General features: G+C 42.5%; 1 protein-coding gene across 1 annotated transcript in view; it reads left to right on the top strand.

The window, feature by feature from the left end:
* The first annotated feature begins 3012 nt into the window (after positions 1 to 3012).
* Positions 3013 to 18482, top strand: part of sh3rf1 (SH3 domain containing ring finger 1) — a 30868-nt gene continuing 15398 nt past the window's right edge. Inside the window, exons 1-2 of the mRNA XM_069150740.1 lie at positions 3013 to 3308; positions 4761 to 5264. Coding sequence (XP_069006841.1) covers positions 4884 to 5264 — 381 coding nt within the window. The 5' untranslated portion in view covers positions 3013 to 3308; positions 4761 to 4883. The remainder of the gene's footprint in view (positions 3309 to 4760; positions 5265 to 18482) is intronic.

The following is an 18482-nucleotide window of genomic DNA, read 5'->3' as shown; positions in this document are numbered from 1 at the left end:
AACGCCAACCTGAGTGTAAATCTGCCATTATTGAAATGAAACCGCAAACTGGCCAAAGTGTTTTGTCATCACCCAGCATGTATTTTCAAGTTGCGGTGCCCATTGAATGCCATATTGAATATGCAAATGACAAATATACATTGGATTTCATGTAGGATTTTTCACTTGTGCACAGTAATGGATTACACTTTAAGGCTTTTAAATTTAAAAAAAAAAGATAGATTTACATAAGCAGGAATCAATTTAGATTTCTGGTCATAAACAAACACCCTCCTACAGTTTATGGGTTCTGGCCAGGTTTAACCTTCCATACGAACCTCTCAATTTTTTCAGGCTGTTCATCCAAGGCCAGAAATCCACAGCTCTACAGGCTATCATATGCCCTCATTCGATATTCATGCTGCATGGTGGCATTATGTTGTTTTGTTGTTCCATTTCTGATTTAGTAATTCTGTTTTAAGTAGCACATGTGGCTTGCATTATGCATGGCGGGTCGTTTTTATCTCTGTAGTAATTTACATTTTACATGTTAAGAGGTATATACACAGCACAGGAAGGTGTGCAGCTGTCACTATAAATACCATGACAAGCGCATGAGGGGTTTTGACAAAACGCTTCGGGTTTTCTTTTAAACATAGTCAGAAAAGCATGTTATCGGCTTAGTTTGGAGTAATAGGATGGAATAATATTACAACGGCACTTTGAAGTTGAGTATCAATTCTGTTAAAATTGCATCAAACTGCACTTAAATTTAACTATGAGGAAAACAAAATGACAGTTCAGAATACCGTCTCTCACACTCCCACACAATGTCTGACATTATGCTGGGGATGTAATGAATTTACTTCTGGTTGGACTGTGTTTCTGTTGATCTGAGCACTCAGAGGGGAAAATCACCCCACAGAGAAATATATGCACTCAACCGTTATCAGACAGCCTTCATTGACATTCAGTCCTGGTCCCTAATCTAATTTGAAAGCAGGTTGCCTCAGGCTCAGTTAGTACGTTTAGGAGCCTTATCAAAGCAATACATTTGAAGATCAGTGGATGTAAGTGTCTTGATCTGAGGAGAACATTAAGTCTGAAAGATTAAGACATAATTGTCTTTGCAAAGTGAAGTGTCAACTTGTAAACAACACTATACATATATCATAGCTGTGTAATCTGCCCTTTGCTTTTATAAGAATAGTTTTCCTGTTTGACATTCACGCTATTTCAATGCCTTGTATCCTGAACATCTATTTACAGTAATGGACCGTACGAGGGAGAGCCATAATTCTGTTATGGTCCATCTTTTTGTGGAAATTGGGGCATATGTCTTGTCATGTCCTCTCCTGCTTTCCTCATTCCCATTTATAAGCAGTAACGCAGCTGTCACCTCCATCATATGCAGGTCTGTCAGTGTGTGTGTGTGTGCGTGTGTGCGTGTGTGTGTGTGTGAGTGATCTGTTTGGTTGCCCTCAGGTGCAGTTATTATGAATGATTATTGCCTTTCAGAGTGTACAAATCATTGCTGCTAATTCAGACACAGCGCTGAATGTGTGCAGGACCTGAGTGTGTGGTAATACATATAGGGGTCAGGCTGAAAAGGAGGGCAGGGGCCATTGTCTCAGTGGAGGTGGAGGGGGCGGAGTGCTGCCTCTTCACAGTGAGGAAATATGACCTGAGGGCTCCTGCCAGCACCCATGGGATCACATGTGACAGAGAAGGACCACCTCCGAATAAATCCCCGTCTCTATTGCTCTTTTCTTCCTCTACTTCATCTTTCCCTCCTGCTCAGTATGCAGTGTCCTCCGAATGAGATAAAAATAAATCACATGTTTATTGCCTGCATGTGTCTCCCTCGCTCTCCTCCTCTCCCTCGTGTAGCTCTGAGCTTGAGCCTGTGCAGTGAAGGTTATTGGAAGTCAAAGGTCCATTTTAAATCTATATTTTGCAATAAAAGCAGCAGCAGCAGCAGCTTTGGAAAAGTGCTCTCCCCTCTCCCTTTTGCCTTTATATCAGCCAGTGGCAGGTTCATCCTTTTGCTTTTGCCTCAAGAAAAGACACAGGATCATCCCAGTATCATGCACCAACATCCTGTATGTATAAATTTAAGCTATGTTATTCATGAAGGAAAAGTGAAAGGTATAGAAAATCTGATTATTTTTTTTCACAGGAAAATACTAGAAAATGTGACCAGCAGGTGTCCCTATTTACCTCTCCGGTGCTCATTTAGCTACAGATCTCGCAAAAAAAAAAAAAAAAAAATAGGAGTAAAAGTGGATTTCCACCACGTATTGGTATTTATTTTGTCCACAAGACAGAACAGTACCTCTCTTCTGTGTCTGAGGGTTGGAAAATTTGAACTACAACAGAGTACTCTAACAAAATGCAACAGAAAATAAAGCATATTTCAGAGCTAATTTGAGAGGGGGGGAAAGCCATTAATGGTATCCGGAGCACTGTCTCTCAGAACATGCCCACAGGCCGGGCCAAAATGGTGAAATGAAAAATAAGTTCGTCTGTGTCTGAGAAAAGATGCTGCTTTTTGACACATCATTACATTTCATTAGACGATCCAGTTCACGCCCTTTTGACAACGCTAGGATGCTGCCTTCAGAGGCGCCTCGGAAATTATAACTTTACAGTGTGGTAGTCTACTTTTGACACAAAATATGAAATAAAAAAAAAATGCATATGATGGCATAAAGTAACTACTTGTAGCAGTTTCCATTACAACAAAACTAATAGCTAATGACAGCCCTGGTCCAGTCTTGTTTTGTCACGATAAAGAGGACAGTGTGAAAGGATGTAATTGTTGTTTGACTAACCTGTTAAAAAAAACAAAAACAAAAAAAAAAAAAACACTTCTAACCTAGTAAGTTGTAATGTGCACAACTTTGTACTTCCAAACGTTGCAGCTCAGGTAACTTACGTCGCTGATGTTTTATCCACTCACCGCAGTTGACCTATTTCCCGACTGCACGTGAAGCCCACGCGCTCCCTCCCCCTCCGCTTGTTCCAGCAACAGTCCAGCAGAACACAAGTACTAGCATGGCGCGCGGTGCGCTCGGACTTCCGTTGTCTCGCCAGGCTGCGTCCCTTTTTCGCGTTACGTTTTTGCTTTAGTGTCTGACAGAGATGTGTTTATTTTACATTTTCCACGTAAACAGTAATAATTTAGGGAAGGCGACGGTGCTCGTCTGCTGAACACTCGCAGACAAGTGGCTAGTAACGTTAGCAAGGAGGCACAAAAAAAAAAAAAAAAAAAAAAGAAAGAAATAGTGAGCTGGAGTCAACAAGAGGAGGAGTCGTGATTTAAAGAGGTGAGCGGAATCACGTTTAGTCTTCAAAGTACTGGCAAGTGTTGCACATACGATGGTTTATGTCCTAAAAGTTGCACAAAATGTTTTCAAGTTGTGTAAAAACTCAACTATTTGTTGTTTATTTAAAAGGTGGGAACACTAAAGTGTCCCCCCCCCTCCACCCTGCACCTCCACCTCCTCCACCTCCTCCTCCTCCACTAAGCGAGGCGATATGTGCGAGAAAACTTACTTTTATTGGTTTTAATTTCTCGCCTGTCTGAGGAAACTACTCCGCTGAGTCCCGCCGTCGTAAAGAAAAGTATCGGTACACGTTTTTCTTGCCGCTAAGTGTTACGTAATATTGACATTTTTTTTTTTCCCGAGTAACGTTTTTGCGATATTGCTGTAAATATCTTCTCGTGACGTCAGCATCTCTACAAAATAGGCTCGTTGTGGTTATGTGTTGTTCATCAGATGATTAATTCATCCATGTTTTCGCCCTGAAAAGACAAATCACAGTGTTTCACTCGCGCGCCGCTACTCTACGTTTCTATTTATTTATTTATTTATTTTATTTATTTTTATTTATGTCCATCTCACGGCATGTGTGACCGTACAGTCAATTTAAAGGGTCCGAGGATCCAAGATCACAGTTATCAGGTGTGATCATCCGCTGCCGAGGAAATGAGATTAACTTTGTTTTTAATCCCTTATTCGGTAATCTAATGATACACTATTAGGCACTATTTCTATGTTTGTTTTTTTCTATGCAAATGCCATCAACTCATCACTTTTTGTGGAAAGTAGCTGTGTACATTTACTTAAATACTGTACTTTACCTGAGTATCTCGAATTGATGCTACTTTATGTTTCCACTCCACATTTCAGAGTACTTTTTACTGCACTAAATTTATTTGACAGCTTCAGTTACTTTTAAAATGAAGATTTGACACGGTGGATAATTTAACTGGCTTCTGATGTACAAAACAGCAGTGTGTAGTCGGGTCACATTTTCCATGTCTATGAGGTGTTAACAGCTCCACTAAACAGTGATCTTTCCCTTGATACTTCTCCCATGGTTTCATTTCAAGAAATGGTCAAATGACTTAAGATTTCAGCAAAAATCAAAGATTAGTTTCTTCTTTTCTCTCCCAGTAATAATCTTAACGACCCCTCAGATTTACCTTTTTGTAAAACTGCATATAAAGTAGTTCAAACTAGCTCCACCTGCAGCGGCAACAACAGTAACATGCACACTGGTACTTTGCCACTAATTATCTCATGATGTTATATGTAATAATAAATCAGTCAGAGGGACCAAACAAAAACTTTTACTTTAGTACTTTTACTAAATTTTGCTATAAAAACTGATGTATCAGTAAACTGATATGTGGTATCTGTTGTATGGACACCATGACCTATTTCTTGCGTACACAGCTGATTAATTTGCATGTCTTGACCTTTTTTTCATAGCTGATGCAGATGCCATGGCAATAGCCGAGGTATGGGAGTGACGTGACAGTACTTGATCTGCTTCTGAACAAAAACCTTGTGAGCATCATGTTTTTCTGCTGAAGGAGAGGCAGAACACGGAGAATGGACGAGTCAGTACTGCTGGATTTGCTCGAGTGCCCTGTTTGTCTGGAGCGGCTGGACGCCTCGGCAAAGGTTCTTCCCTGTCAGCACACCTTCTGCCGCCGATGTCTCCAAAGCATCCTAGGCTCACGGGGAGAATTGCGCTGCCCGGAGTGCCGGACGTTGGTGGAGTGTGCCGTCGACGAGCTTCCCAGCAACATTCTCCTCGTGCGCCTGTTGGATGGCATCAAGCAGAGGCCTCGAAGGGCCGCCCCCGGGGCACCGGTCTGCACAAATGGTACGTCTGGAGCCGTGGCCAGAGGACATGGAAGTGGGACGAGGGACCAGGGCACTCCAGGAGCACAACCCCAGCGAGCTCAGGCTAAGAGCCCCCTTGTCCGGGTTAGTACACTAACTGACTGCACATGGATCAGTGAGCATGAATCTGTGTTTCCCGTTGTTAGGGTCAAGCTGAAACAAAACAGGGAAAATCTGTGTGGATTAAAAAGCAGCATGTTACATTACTGGCTCTCTAATCTTCACTGCAGATTAACGGTTATCATGGTGATCCTAAAGCCAGCCAGTTGACTAGCCGCCCAACATTACTGAAGGCAGTGATTGAGAGCAGTTAATAGTTGAGCAATGAAATGGGTTCTGCTCTCGGTGCCGAGTGTAGACAAATCTTTTTTTCCGTGTAAGAAGGGCTCTCAGTTCTTTCTTAGTTGCTGTGTGACAAAGTCTGTCTTTCACCTGAGAGTCCTGCTTGTGACTGTATTTGAGAAATGCAGGATGGGGCTACACAAGAGTTGTTTTATCTGCAAGAGGACGTTTAAAGTATATTGAGATGAACTGAAGAAAATTGTGATAAGCTAGGAGTCAACAAGGGTTTTAGTACTTTTTTTTCCAGATAGCACTGATGAGGCAGATATGACACTGAAATAGGGACAATAACACTGAAGACTTATTTCTCTCTGAGCCTAAAGAAAGATGGGTTGATAATAATTTGTTGTTCTTATGGTTATGGGGAAACACAAAATGACACAAAAAACCCCACTAAATAACACAAATTGCTATTTCCACAACATGAAAGCCAAAACCCAGTATATTATTCATGCTGTGTATTAGTTATAAAACTCAGTCACACCTGTTTATAAATGGACTATTTTCTCTGAGCCTGCTCAGTGTTTTTGGTTTGAAAATATGTACATTGTGTTAAAATTGAGTAAATTATGTCATATTTACCCTTGAAATAACAAGGCTCTTAACATTTCGAGCTATAAATATTTCCCAATCACAGTTAAGCCACCTCCAAAAAATGTAAGAGAGCAAAGAGAAAAGAAAATTGTAAGACCCGTGGGCCCCTCTTTGAGCGTCTCAGGTCTCCACGAAGGGAGGATAAGATAGATGAAAAGATGTCAAGGTCTTGTGTAGAATCACTGGAATGTCAAAGCGCTGATAATGTATCTGCCTCACCATGCAGGTATGAAGATCAGAGACCTTGCTGTAAATTGCTACTGGGGGACCCACCTCATTTGCCGAAGTATCACTTCACAGGATTTGTGCTCATTTCAAAGCTGTTGGTGCTTTTTGGAATTCCCCTCCACTCTGAAAAGAGCCTGATTGTTGGAAATACAAAGGCGGTCATTTATAACTATCACATTATTTCACCTCTCTTGTGTTTTGTAATGTTGAAAGTTGATTATAATCGCTCGGTGTCGGAGTGGAGAGTTCACTGCCCCCCCCCCCCCCCCCCCCCCCATGTATCAATGAGCTGTGTAGCTGTGTTGCATGTCCAGCTATTTTGCAGGCTGTCGTGTCAGTGACTAATACTGTCTCTCAAGTCTACTCTGCTGTCCTAAGGCATTCTGCTGATGACAGAGCAAGACAAGACATGGTTGTGCAGGTGTAACATTTTCAGAACATAAAAGGCAGAGATCAAAGCTCCCACTGATTGGCCTGCCTGATCTCTGGCCAGTGCTCCACAGAGACTGAGCGCTTCACTGCCCCCGGGGCGATGCCCTCAGTCCCACTTCTCTTTTTTTGTTCGTCATCTGTCCTTCGAATTTTGGGGTATCTTTAAGGCTTGAAGCAGCTCCTCTGCTGTTCAAGGAGAGCTCCACCTCCAATTCTTATATGCCCAGAGAATGGGCTGGGAGGGGAGAGCGGCGAGGACGGCCTGACAGATGCACAACAGGGTTTTGTTTCGGGTCCCCTCTGATCCCACAGACTGACGGACACTTGTAGAGTGGCCAAGAGAGATTGTGTGTGTGTGTGTGTGTGTGTGTGTGTGTGTGTGTGTGTGTGTGTGTGTGTGTGTGTGTGAGAGAGGGGGGGGGAGGGGTGTGTGTGTGTGTGTGTGTGTGTGTGTGTGTGTGTGTGTGTGTGTGTGTGGAGGGCCTCTAGTAACAGAAACTGATGGGTGTTAAGTGAAGGTGTCGGGACCAAAAGGGACAAATGTTTAGCGAGTATCCTTACACAGTCGGCTCTCGGCCCCTCCTCTCAGCATCTCCAGGGTTGCAGCAGTTGTTTGACACAGCTCCCCGGCATTTCTTTGATGAGGGGGCTGAAAAGGCTCGTAACGCGCTGTGGTTGTCTGGCCCTTCACAGTCAGGTTGATGACTCACCTCCGTGGTGCTCCATTACATGGATGTTTTGTCTTCCCCTTGCCCTTGTTGACTCATAACATAGTATTTTGTTCCTGCGGCTTGAGAACAGATAGCTCAGTGGTATTTTTTTGCGTGAGAGCGAGTAAAGCCATTGGAGCTGTCTGGAAGTCAAAGGTCAGGGTCCGAGAGTCATGGCAGCCATGGGGTCGGAGCCAACGAGAGAGAGGGGAGAAGAATCAGAGAGAGATTTCAGTGGATGTCTTCAGTTATCTTTGGGGTTCTCTGGAGAGTTGAGCTTTTGTATCACCACAGGACAGAAATAGACTTTCTTTCATGGTGATGTGTCCTTTCTCATAAAAACTTCAGTGTTCATTTTTAATTGTTAGAGTTGAGGTTTCATTTATGACATGTACAATAATACTTATGTGGTATTAAGAGTGTTGGTACAGGTCATTGCATGTTTAGTTGATGTGACATGAAACACTATTCTTTCCTAACCTTTGGGGATGTAATTAGGTCATTGTCTCTACTTTGGTAATGAGAGCTTTATACGAGGAAGGTTTTTTTCCTGTTCCTTTTTATAGACCTTATTGTAGGCCTCTGTCCTCTTGACATTATTACTCATTATCTTTAAATCCCATGAATTGATTTGAAACAGAAAGGAAGTAAAATACAGCCCTTTAATTTGATAGTAACTGATTGAAGGAAGTTGTCTCAAAACATCGAAATGTTTTTTGTTCCCCGGTTATTCTGCTTTCCTTCTCTTTTGTAGTTGAAACATTTCTTCAGAGCAGAAGAATGTCGTTTATGGCTTCCTTATGTTGCGATATGTCATTAAAATTCCTGTGCACCTCCCTCGTCTGAGGTCGATGAGTCACGCTGGCCCTCTTTGATGACATCATATTGTTGTCGAAGCCTTTCCTCCTGGCCGGCTGGCTGACCTCTGCCTGAGCGACAGAACCCCGTCATTACACCCTCACGCTGCCCACATACTGGCAAACACATACTTACTGCTTTCCACTGGGAATTTTTCAACAGGGCTTTGGTCTATTCACTCCTGCTCTTTCAACACGCTCACGCTTTTCTCCTGCCTCCTCTGTGTTTCCCACGGAGACCTTCCGGACAGTGCATGCAGGGATTTTTGGAGCCACCTGTAATTTTCTGTTATGAGCCACTGACACAAGCTGTATTTTCTTCCCCTCATATTTCTTGCCATGTACCTCCTCCCTCCTTGCTGTCTAAATCCAGTCTGGAGCCTGTTAAAGGTCTAATGAGATTAGAGTTTATTAGACAGTGAGTCGGCACTGCTCCCCGCTCTCCTCTTACTACTGGCTGCTGACTCTCATTCAGAGGAAACAAAACACTTGCTATTTAGTGAAGCAACCTGTGTGTCTGCATCTCCGGTGGCGACTTTGGACGTCACAAAGTTATATAATACACCTTAAGTTAGTTTTTTTTTTCTTGTTGTCAAGCACAGACTTTTGGTGCCAGATTGTAAATAACCTTCTTAAATGCCTGGTGTCTAGAAAGCAGGTAGATAATCTGGGATTTTCACCCTACTAACTTGTAAATGGAACGTAACAATGTGGATCCCAGAGCGTGGCAAATCTATTCCTTTTCTATATCATCCATCCTGTACAGACTCACAGAGGAATGAAGATTATCCCATCATGCATTGGGCAAGAGGCAGTGCACCTGGCCTGGTTTCCAGTTTATCACATTACTGACATCATAGACAAACACATCTTCACTTTCACACCTATTTGTCATTTTCACATTCCTTACCGTGCTTACAATGAGCACATCCTGTGAATAAGAACGTGGTTGGTTTCGCTCTGAGAAATAACTCTTCTCCACGTATGGGTTTACGTAATACCCAAAGAGATGTTCAAAAGACCTAATCATGTGATTAAGGTGCAGCCGTGGCCTCCTCATTGTAGGGTTTCACGGCTCCCCTGGCGAAGGGTGTGTTCCCGCTTATGTCTTTTTGAGCTATGGAGATTTTCCAGCCCAGACATATAGAGGAACTCACTTTTGTTCAGTGTCATTTCCCAGACAGAGTAGGATGCTTTGTGAACGTGTGTCAGAGGAATGTCAGGAGCGGTTGCAGGTCACCGTTTCTCCTCTAAACATTGGGCTTGTCCAGTCTCGTCCTGCTCACACTCGCCCTCTTCAGTAGGCTTTACGCATCAACACATGTATGTGCGTCTTCTGTTGCTGCTGTTAGACATTGAACGCACGTCTTTGACTAAAGGTTAATGTGTTGATTGTGGTTGCAGGTGTGTGTCTGCCACATGAATAAATATAGTTCTGCTCATAATCATGCATGCAGTGATGTGCCTCTGCACCTGTAAGGCCTCCAGGCAGGCTCGGCTGTAACAGTTGTATCTTGTTGCTAGACACTATGTCATATTCATACAAAGTGCTCGCCAACTGCCCGTCGTTTTCTGGACAGTTTGTAGCTCTCTGTAAACTGGAGATTAAATGTAACTTCATTGTGTAGGTTTTTATAAAAAAAAAATACAAATAAGATGGCCTTTTTTGCAGTGGTTTTAACAGGACAGTAGTTCTGGGTGGTCCACCAACCAAATGCCACATTTGCCACAAATCCCCTTCCCCCTATCCCCTATCCCCTCCCCCCTCCATGGCATATCTCCTGCCATGTGTGTCAGCATGACAACAGTGAGGGAAGCATCCATGACCTTCCTGACCACAGTCCTATCACACCTGTGGGGGCCAACAAAAGCCTTTCTTTAGATCCTGTTATGTGTGTGTGGTCCATTGGCCAAAGCTACTTGACAAAAATATTTTGTGGACCAACAACTTATCAACTGTTTGTTTTAAAGACCTCTTTAAGTTGTGCTTAAATATATCATCATGCCAAATTACACCAAGTTGTTTTACAAAAAAAATTTCAGGAGATTTTAACCTTTTGATGTTTTGTCAGCTGTTTGACAGCCTTAGTCAGCCCCACCCTCCCCTCCTCACCCCACCACCCCCATATTCCCAAAGTACCTCTAATACCTGCCTAGCCTTAACAGAGCAGTTTGACCTCTCACCCTGTGTTGTGATTGGTGGGCCAGGATTGGTCATCCATGGACCGTTTCACTGCTGGCATGTTAAGTGTTTAGTTCCCGTCCCTGAGGCAAAATCATGATTTGGTTCGAGTTTCGTTTTCAGTTGTTTGACCTCTGACCCGGATACTGGATCTCGATACACCTTCAAGCAGCAGCGACCACCTGTGGCTCACCTTGCTGCTGCATGACAGATGTGTGGTCTCAGACCTCCTTCTGTGATGAGGAAAAGAATGAAAGTTTTCTTCACATCTCTGGCCTTCTTTCTGTAAGTTGCTGTTCTGCTCTGTGCTGAAAATGTTTTGTGTTTTTCTTTGAGGCCCAGAGGTACAGTTAATCTGCATTTGTCCCCTGAGGGACATCTTTGTCTCAGCTGTAAAACAGCTGTCCAGTATTGAGTCCAGAAGATGAAGTGCTACATCCTTCAACTCAAAGTGATGATTCATTTGTTTTAAGCTCTCAAAAGGAAGGTTGGTATTAATAATACTGTCCAACCACATCTTGTGCACCACTGATTGCCATAGCACATTTATTTGTTGCCACAACAGTAGTTGTAATTAGAAAAGGCTTATAAGACTACTCTTTAGTTTATTGTTTGTTGTGAGAGTAAAACAGAACTGATGTGGGAAACTGAATTGCAGGTTTGGGAATATTTTGAAGAGAATCTTTTTTTAATCTAGATTCCTCATCCTGAAATATTGATTTGTGAACATTTCATGTCACTCCATCCTGATAGATCTGGATCAAACAGATATTTTCAATATCCACTAATCGAGTAGGTATTTGGTCTATGAAATGACAAAAAATGTGGATGCCTAAAGCCCCAAGTGACAACTTAAAAATGTTCGACCAACAATCCAGAAGCCAACGAGATTTGATTAACAATGACACATCTTCATTATTGCAGAAAATATGTGGACTTCAAAATTTTTGGTAGAAGAAAATTACTGAGTATATTATTTGACAATCAGAATAGTTGCTGATTAATCTTCAGTCGATTGAATACTCAATAAATTATTTGAGCTGTGAAGAGATATCTCTTTTCTAATACAGATAGTTAAAAAAAAAATCTGCATTTTTACATTTTGGAAGAATGTGTCACATACTCTTAAAAACTGTGCTACTGGAAGTGTGTGTTCTCGGTTGCTCCACATGTGAGGTCTCTCCTTCTGACAGCGTCTGATTAATTATTAAAGGGCACTTGAATAGGACAGAGCACAGACAAAGACTTGGGTTGTGGTGAGGGAGCTTTCAGCCATGATATGTATTCACTGACTAGAAAACTGCATTCACACTCGTATCTCATCATAACTGTTCTGATTGGAGACACATGCACTTTGAGCCCATTTGTTTTACACAGACACGCACACACCTCCACTCTGACTTTGGTCTGACAAAACCAGGTCAATGTTTGTTTTAATGAGTCACAGACTGATTTTAGATCCATGAGGGCCCATTATACAGCGCACACCCACAAAAACACAGGTGTGTAGTGAGTACACTGGCAGTCATGTGACAACGCTGTGTTGAAATGTCAGCAAGAGTTTGAGCCAACCTGCCTGCATTTCTGTTCTTTATGGTAGACCATGCTGAGGTTCTCAAGGAGGCCAATTCGCTCGCATATATCTGAACATGCCGATTAGTTTTAGAAGTACCAGCATCTGCCTCTCCTTTCGTCTCAGTGCTTCATGGTACTAATGTGGGCTGAGTTACCAAAGCAACCTGGGAGAGTTTTGAAATGTGAGTCCGTGCCAACAGCACTGTCTCGCTGTCAAGTGTCCAATGTTTTAGTCTCTTAATGGCCAAAAATGAGTCAAATATGAAGATACTCATGAAAAGCACAAATTAATATCCTTCTGTACTGCTGAAAATATAATGTGACCGCTTACATTTCTCAAGTACAAACAAAAAGGAAATCCATAGGTCTGAAGCCTCAGTGTAGCAACTAGTGAGGACCCCACGGATTTTTTTGAATGTTTTTTTTAATTGTTTTAGAGTTCCTCAGATTTGCTCTCTGTGCTTCAGTATATGACGCCTCACATAGCATTCGGTGGAGCTAAAAGAAAGCTAGCAGTTACATGTTACATCTGGACTGAGTCATGGCTGGAATGGACAAACACACTCACACACTTTCTTAAGAAAGTGACAAATGGTCAGCGCCGGTCTGCTTCTTCAATCAGAGAAAAGATGCAGTGTTTGTGCCTTGGCCTTTTGCCAGGACAGTGTCAATATCCTGGCTTTGTTTGTCCACTGAAGAGGCGTTCAAATACCAGCCAATGCAAACAAATGTACTTCAGTTGCCCACTAGTCTGACATATGACAGCACAATTGGAAGATAAGCAGGCAAATCAGAAACATTTAACAAAGATAACTGCGAGCGAACATCGCTGCGGCGATAGCAGGTTTGACTTCAAATTCAGCGACTTACAGAGAAGGTAGCTGTCCAGTTCCTCGCCTGCGTAAATCGAAGTCAGGCTGAGCATAGCGGAGCGGAGCAGGTGGCTCGCCCTGAATGAGTATGAGGAACAAAAGGCCACAGACACTGCATGCTTTCACCAGCACAGTGGAGAGTAATGTGAGGAAATGCTTAGTATTCAGCTCATATTGACTTGTACCCAATACACAGATACTGTGACATCTGTGAACTAATCCCTCCGTAGCTTGGATACAAATTAACTTCCTGCGTGCAACAAATGTGATCGTGGTAATCCAGATTATTAATTGTGATCATTAAATACATGACAAAAGATGCCTCTGAGCTAACAATCCCATTGCTGATCGAATTCATGTTTTCTATCCAAGTATTGTATTGATTAGAGAAATGTTTACTCAGCTGTTGCTGCTGTTTGTGCCTGAAGATGTTTTCATTGCATTTACATGAGGCAATGTTAACTGTTTTTCAATGCAGTGCATTTAGATAGTGTAATTAGTGGTTGCTTAATTACATTATGTGCACAATATCCACTAACATGCTCATTAATTTAGCGATTGTTTGACTGATTTCTTGATCTGGTCTATAAATCATTTTATATTTAAAATGCTTATCAGATTGTCAGCAGTACTTTGTTTTCCCAGTTATTCTTGCTTTACTAAATTAGCCAGGGCTACTGACCAAATGTGTGTCTGTGCCACAGAACCATCTTATAGGTTCAGGACGGTAAGCCTTGCTTCCTCTCCCTGCCTAATTTTCTATTCAGTCTTTGATCTCACACTGTTTCTGTGCACATTTCTTTCTAGCGTGCATTGTGCTTCCTCACTTGCTCAGTGTGCTCTGAAATGTGAGTGGGTTCCTGTGAGAGCAGCTGCTAAGCCCGGCGTATGAACTGGCGCAGTGTTAAACAGTTCTGTTCTTTCGGTTTTTCGTCAGACAAGCAGACTGGGTGATCCCCGGGCCACCCAGAACCAGCCGGTACCCCTCATCTGAGGCCAGCCAGGTAAAGAAAGCGGCCCGTACACATAAGGCAGCACAAAGGGACGTGCCAGTGGTTTTCGTGTAATTGCGTTTTCACAGTAGAGTCTACACTCACACCCAAACGCACGAGAGCTTCATGAAAACCGCATGCGTGACAGCTCTACTCTGTGTGCATATGCTGTCCCATAAATCCATACTCCCTTCCTGTTGAAATGCTTTCTCTCTGATGACTAATCTATAGCTTACAAAGTGCACTTGGCACAGCAACATCTTGATTGTGTGTCCATGTGCTGAATGTTTTTATAGACCCTGCCACAATCACCACTATAATACAGAAATCTCAATTTACTTCCTGGTTCTGCACATGGTGGTCATATGGGGCCTGAAACCCGCCTCCAGAAAGGGTGACTTTGATCATAGCTTATCGCCCAGATTTCCCTGAAGCCCCAGGGTACAGCTGAAGGTCAGGAACTGGCAGTAAACTGGAGATTGTTGGGGTCAATGGGTGGTTACTCCTGAGATGTGTTTTGGAACTTACACTCAGGGAAGTAGGAGACATCGTCGTTGTCCATAAACACGTATGAGGATAACTGGCAGATGCCTTCCCTGACCTAGGAACATAGAAGAACATAGAGGAACATAGAGGAACATGAGAAGGAACATGAGAAGGAACATAGAGGAACATAGAGGAACATAGAGGAACATGAGAAGGAACATGAGAAGGAACATAGAGGAACATAGAGGAACATAGAGGAACATGAGAAGGAACATGAGAAGGAACATAGAGGAACATGAGAAGGAACATGAGAAGGAACATAGAAGAACATAGAGGAACATAGAGGAACATGAGAAGGAACATGAGAAGGAACATAGAGGAACATGAGAAGGAACATAGAGGAACATAGAGGAACATGAGAAGGAACATAGAGGAACAGCAGGAGAGTTTCAAGGGCTTTTAAATACTTCCTGTTCTTCTCACATGTGATCCGAGCTTCCATCTGGACTCCAGACTGCTCTGAGTGTTTTCGTGCCTGTAGACTAATGTGTTGGACCACATTTGATATGTAGCGAGGGAAACAAACCAGCACAGTGAGTTGTCATAGAGTAAAGCTTTGGAACGCTTGAATGGTTTATTGCCTCTTTCCCGCTTTAGAAAATGTAGTCAAGCCGATGAAGGATTCCCACTTCGCTGGAGGCTGAATAACACTTGAATTTAATGAATTCTGATTTCTGCTTGTTTACTTGTTTGGCTAATTTAGTGAAATCACTACCTGAAAAATTACCTTCATGTATCACACTGATTCATAAGTCTTGTGAATTTAGTATCACTACAAAAAAAAAAAAAAAAAAAATCTTGTCATTGATATGCAAAATCTCACAGTGGATAAACACAGCTCGATGACTAGTGTTGCTTACTGTATAGTTCTGCATCAAAGGTTTCATCATTTCAGAAGGATTTCTGCCTGATTAGTGAGCTTTAGAGGTGGTGGTGGAAGATGGCTTGTGTTACCTCCTTACAGAGGCAGGCAAGCTTTTTTTTTTTTTTTTTTCCTGTCTCCAGTCTTTATGTTAAGCTAAGATAACCAGCTGCTGGCTGTAGTCTTGCATTTAGTGTACAGATATGAGAGCGGCATTGATCTTTTCATTTAAATCTTGGCAAGAAAACAAAACAAGTGCATTTTCCCAAACTGTCAAAGTATTTCTTTGAGGTGATTTCCTTCCCCATTTCTGTGGGCCCAGTCTCCCAGACACTGGCCGGATTTTAAATGACTCCCTTTCAAAAGATTCACTGCACTGTCAAGAGACCCATAAATAGCCAAAAAAAAAAAAGTGCTCCTGTGTGGAGTTTCCATAGAAACCAGAGAATGGAAGTTTTTCTTTTGTCTCAGACTGAGAGGGAGACAACAGCTCCAAATGAGTAATCTGCGTCATGAGGTTGTGCTGTGACAAGTGCTCATCTGAAGGTCCCTGTGTGACAGCATTATTCTAACGTGAACGTTTGGCATGTCCTACTTTCTACTTCCCCTTTTCCTTGATCAGTCTTATTCTTGACGATCCAATGTTTATGCCTTTTATACTGAATGCATCCCATTTAGTTCTGATAGGATCACTATTTTCCCCGACGACGAGGAAATTCCAGCTCAATATAAAGATCTTCCTCTGCAGAATATATAGACTTGTTTGTTTTGAAGTGTAGTAAAAAAAAAAAAAAAAAAACAATAACACAATTACAGTGATATTTGGAAAAGAACTGGAGGAACACAAAAATTATTACAGAAATGGAACATTTTCTTTACAATAGTATACTTTGTATATGGTATACTTTGTTAATTTTGCTGATGACATTTAAAATGTTCTCGATCAAGCTGCTGGCTTTCATAAGCTTGATATCACTGCCTTTTTTTCTGCCACTCTTTGTCTCCTTGTTGGATTTTCCACCAGGAGTCTCTCAGATTTGTAGGCAGTGCAGGGAAGTGGTAGAAGAAGTCTTCTCTCCAGTGGTCATTAAAAAGGCCATTAGGAATCAATTTCACGTAATGCAGCGCTAATGGATTCAAGATGGTCCCTGTCCTGGGAGTTTTTCACTCCCATCATGTGTCCTTGGTTGTTCTACAGTGTCGGTGGCAAGACCCTCTGTGAGCAGAAACTTGGTAATGAACAACAAATGTCCACTGACCAGCACCTGGTCTGTGTAGCAGATGCAGCTCCCTCTTGTAGAATGTCTGACGTGTCTTGGCCTGGAAATGTTTGTAGGGCGAACCAGACGGACTAAACACCCCCCCCCCCCCCCCCCCCCCCCCCCCCCCCCGCGCACACACACTCTGTTTTGGCAGTGGTGCCCCCTGCTCATTCTCCACCCCCTGCTGACAACGTGGAGGTGTCCATATGGGAGTGGAGTCTTGTCTGGCACTTACACACAGGGGGTAAAGGTTTCTGTCTGCTGTGGTTGCACACAACCCTTGAACTGCTGATGGAGCAAAAGTTACCTTTATCCTCCATGTAGCTGTAAAGACCAGCTGGTGTACAAGGGAGGCAGTTACTTCACATTACGTGAATGTTTGGTGCACTGCAGCTTCACAGCTTAATGTGACTTTGTTGAGCTGGTTAATTGTCCGAACAACAGTTTAGCAGTGTTGAAAATGTGTGTAACACTCCCTACATATGGCCTTTTTGTCTTTAAAATGTCTCTTTGCGAACGTGATATGTTTTAAGGCAAGCTGTTAGCGCAATTATCCCCATCTGACCTCGTCTTACCTCCGTAGCACCACATACATGCGTCCATTGTTTGTTTATGCCTGTCTGCTCACTGGTTGTTGACATTCGGATGTGCCGTAGAGCTGAACACTTGGGTAATTCTGTTATAATCCAGTGCTGTGGAAGAGCACACTATAACAGCTAAATCCCTTTAGCACACAGGTCTAATTGCATTATCTGCTGTACAAGAGTAATTGCTCACACCAGCTGATGCTCTACACATTGGGCCTAGTCTCTCTTTGTTTATCTGTTTGGGACTGTCGTACACACACACGCACGCACACGCACGCACACACACGCAGGTAAATTAACATCTTTCACGCTCAAGACTGAGTCAAAATGTAATAATGAAAGGGAATTTTTGAATAGTGACTCTGTTCCCTGTTATATTCTAATGCTGCAGTGGTAAATAAAACGTATCTTCTTTAATACCTAAGGTTTGTTAAGGCGAATCAAGTTTACTTTGGTCATCAGATATAAATGTCTTGGGTAAAAATAAATTATTATTAGGTTTGCCTTGTTACAGCTACTACAACTATTAACTCATAATGTGGCCTGATGTGGTTGTAAAAGCAGCTCTCTGGTGCTGCTGACTTGTTGTGTCTTATTCATAGACTGTATATAAAAGTGGACATAGCTTCCTGGTCTAAAGAATTCAGGCCAATGTGGAAGAGCGTTCAGCTGCAATACCACTGAGTGCCAATAGGGGTTGGCTCCAGAAAGGCTCCATAGACCCGCATTCAACTTCTCTCATGAAATAAAAAGTTAATACATGAAGTCATTATGACATCACTGACTAAAGTCACTCCTTCTTATATGTTTTCTGGTGGTCCATCCGAATATAATCCCATCATTAATTAGATGTTAGGCCTCAAAAAGTTGCATTTTTGGGGGGCTTGTTTGTTTGATTGACAGGCCTGAGTGCAGTCAGGTTTCTGCTGTCGGTGGGCGGGGTGTAGTGTTCTCTGATTCCCGTTCAGAGCCACAGCTCACTCCTCCCCAGTTCGTCCAAATATGGTCACGTCTGGCTCCAAAGTAGCTTCTTGGCGACGGCCAAAATCCAAACTCGAGGCTTTAAAACATCTTACAAAACAATAGGTACGTCTCTGTTGGTTGCCACATATTTTACCAAAACACAAATTGTTATTTTGTCTAATTCTTCACATCAGTTTGACAACATTTGTCTATTTGATGGCCTTTAAGCGTTTTTTTTAACACCTTGTAAAAAAAAAAAAAAAAAAGAGGTTACTTTGCAGTCAGAGGATTTATGTTC

This window comes from Embiotoca jacksoni, unplaced genomic scaffold, assembly GCF_022577435.1.
Source record: "Embiotoca jacksoni isolate LCO1_2020_lvr unplaced genomic scaffold, fEmbJac1.0.p SCAF_16, whole genome shotgun sequence".
NCBI classification, from domain to species: domain Eukaryota; kingdom Metazoa; phylum Chordata; class Actinopteri; family Embiotocidae; genus Embiotoca; species Embiotoca jacksoni.
Note: the sequence above shows the minus strand (reverse complement) of the source record. Positions and strands in the feature narration are given on the sequence as shown.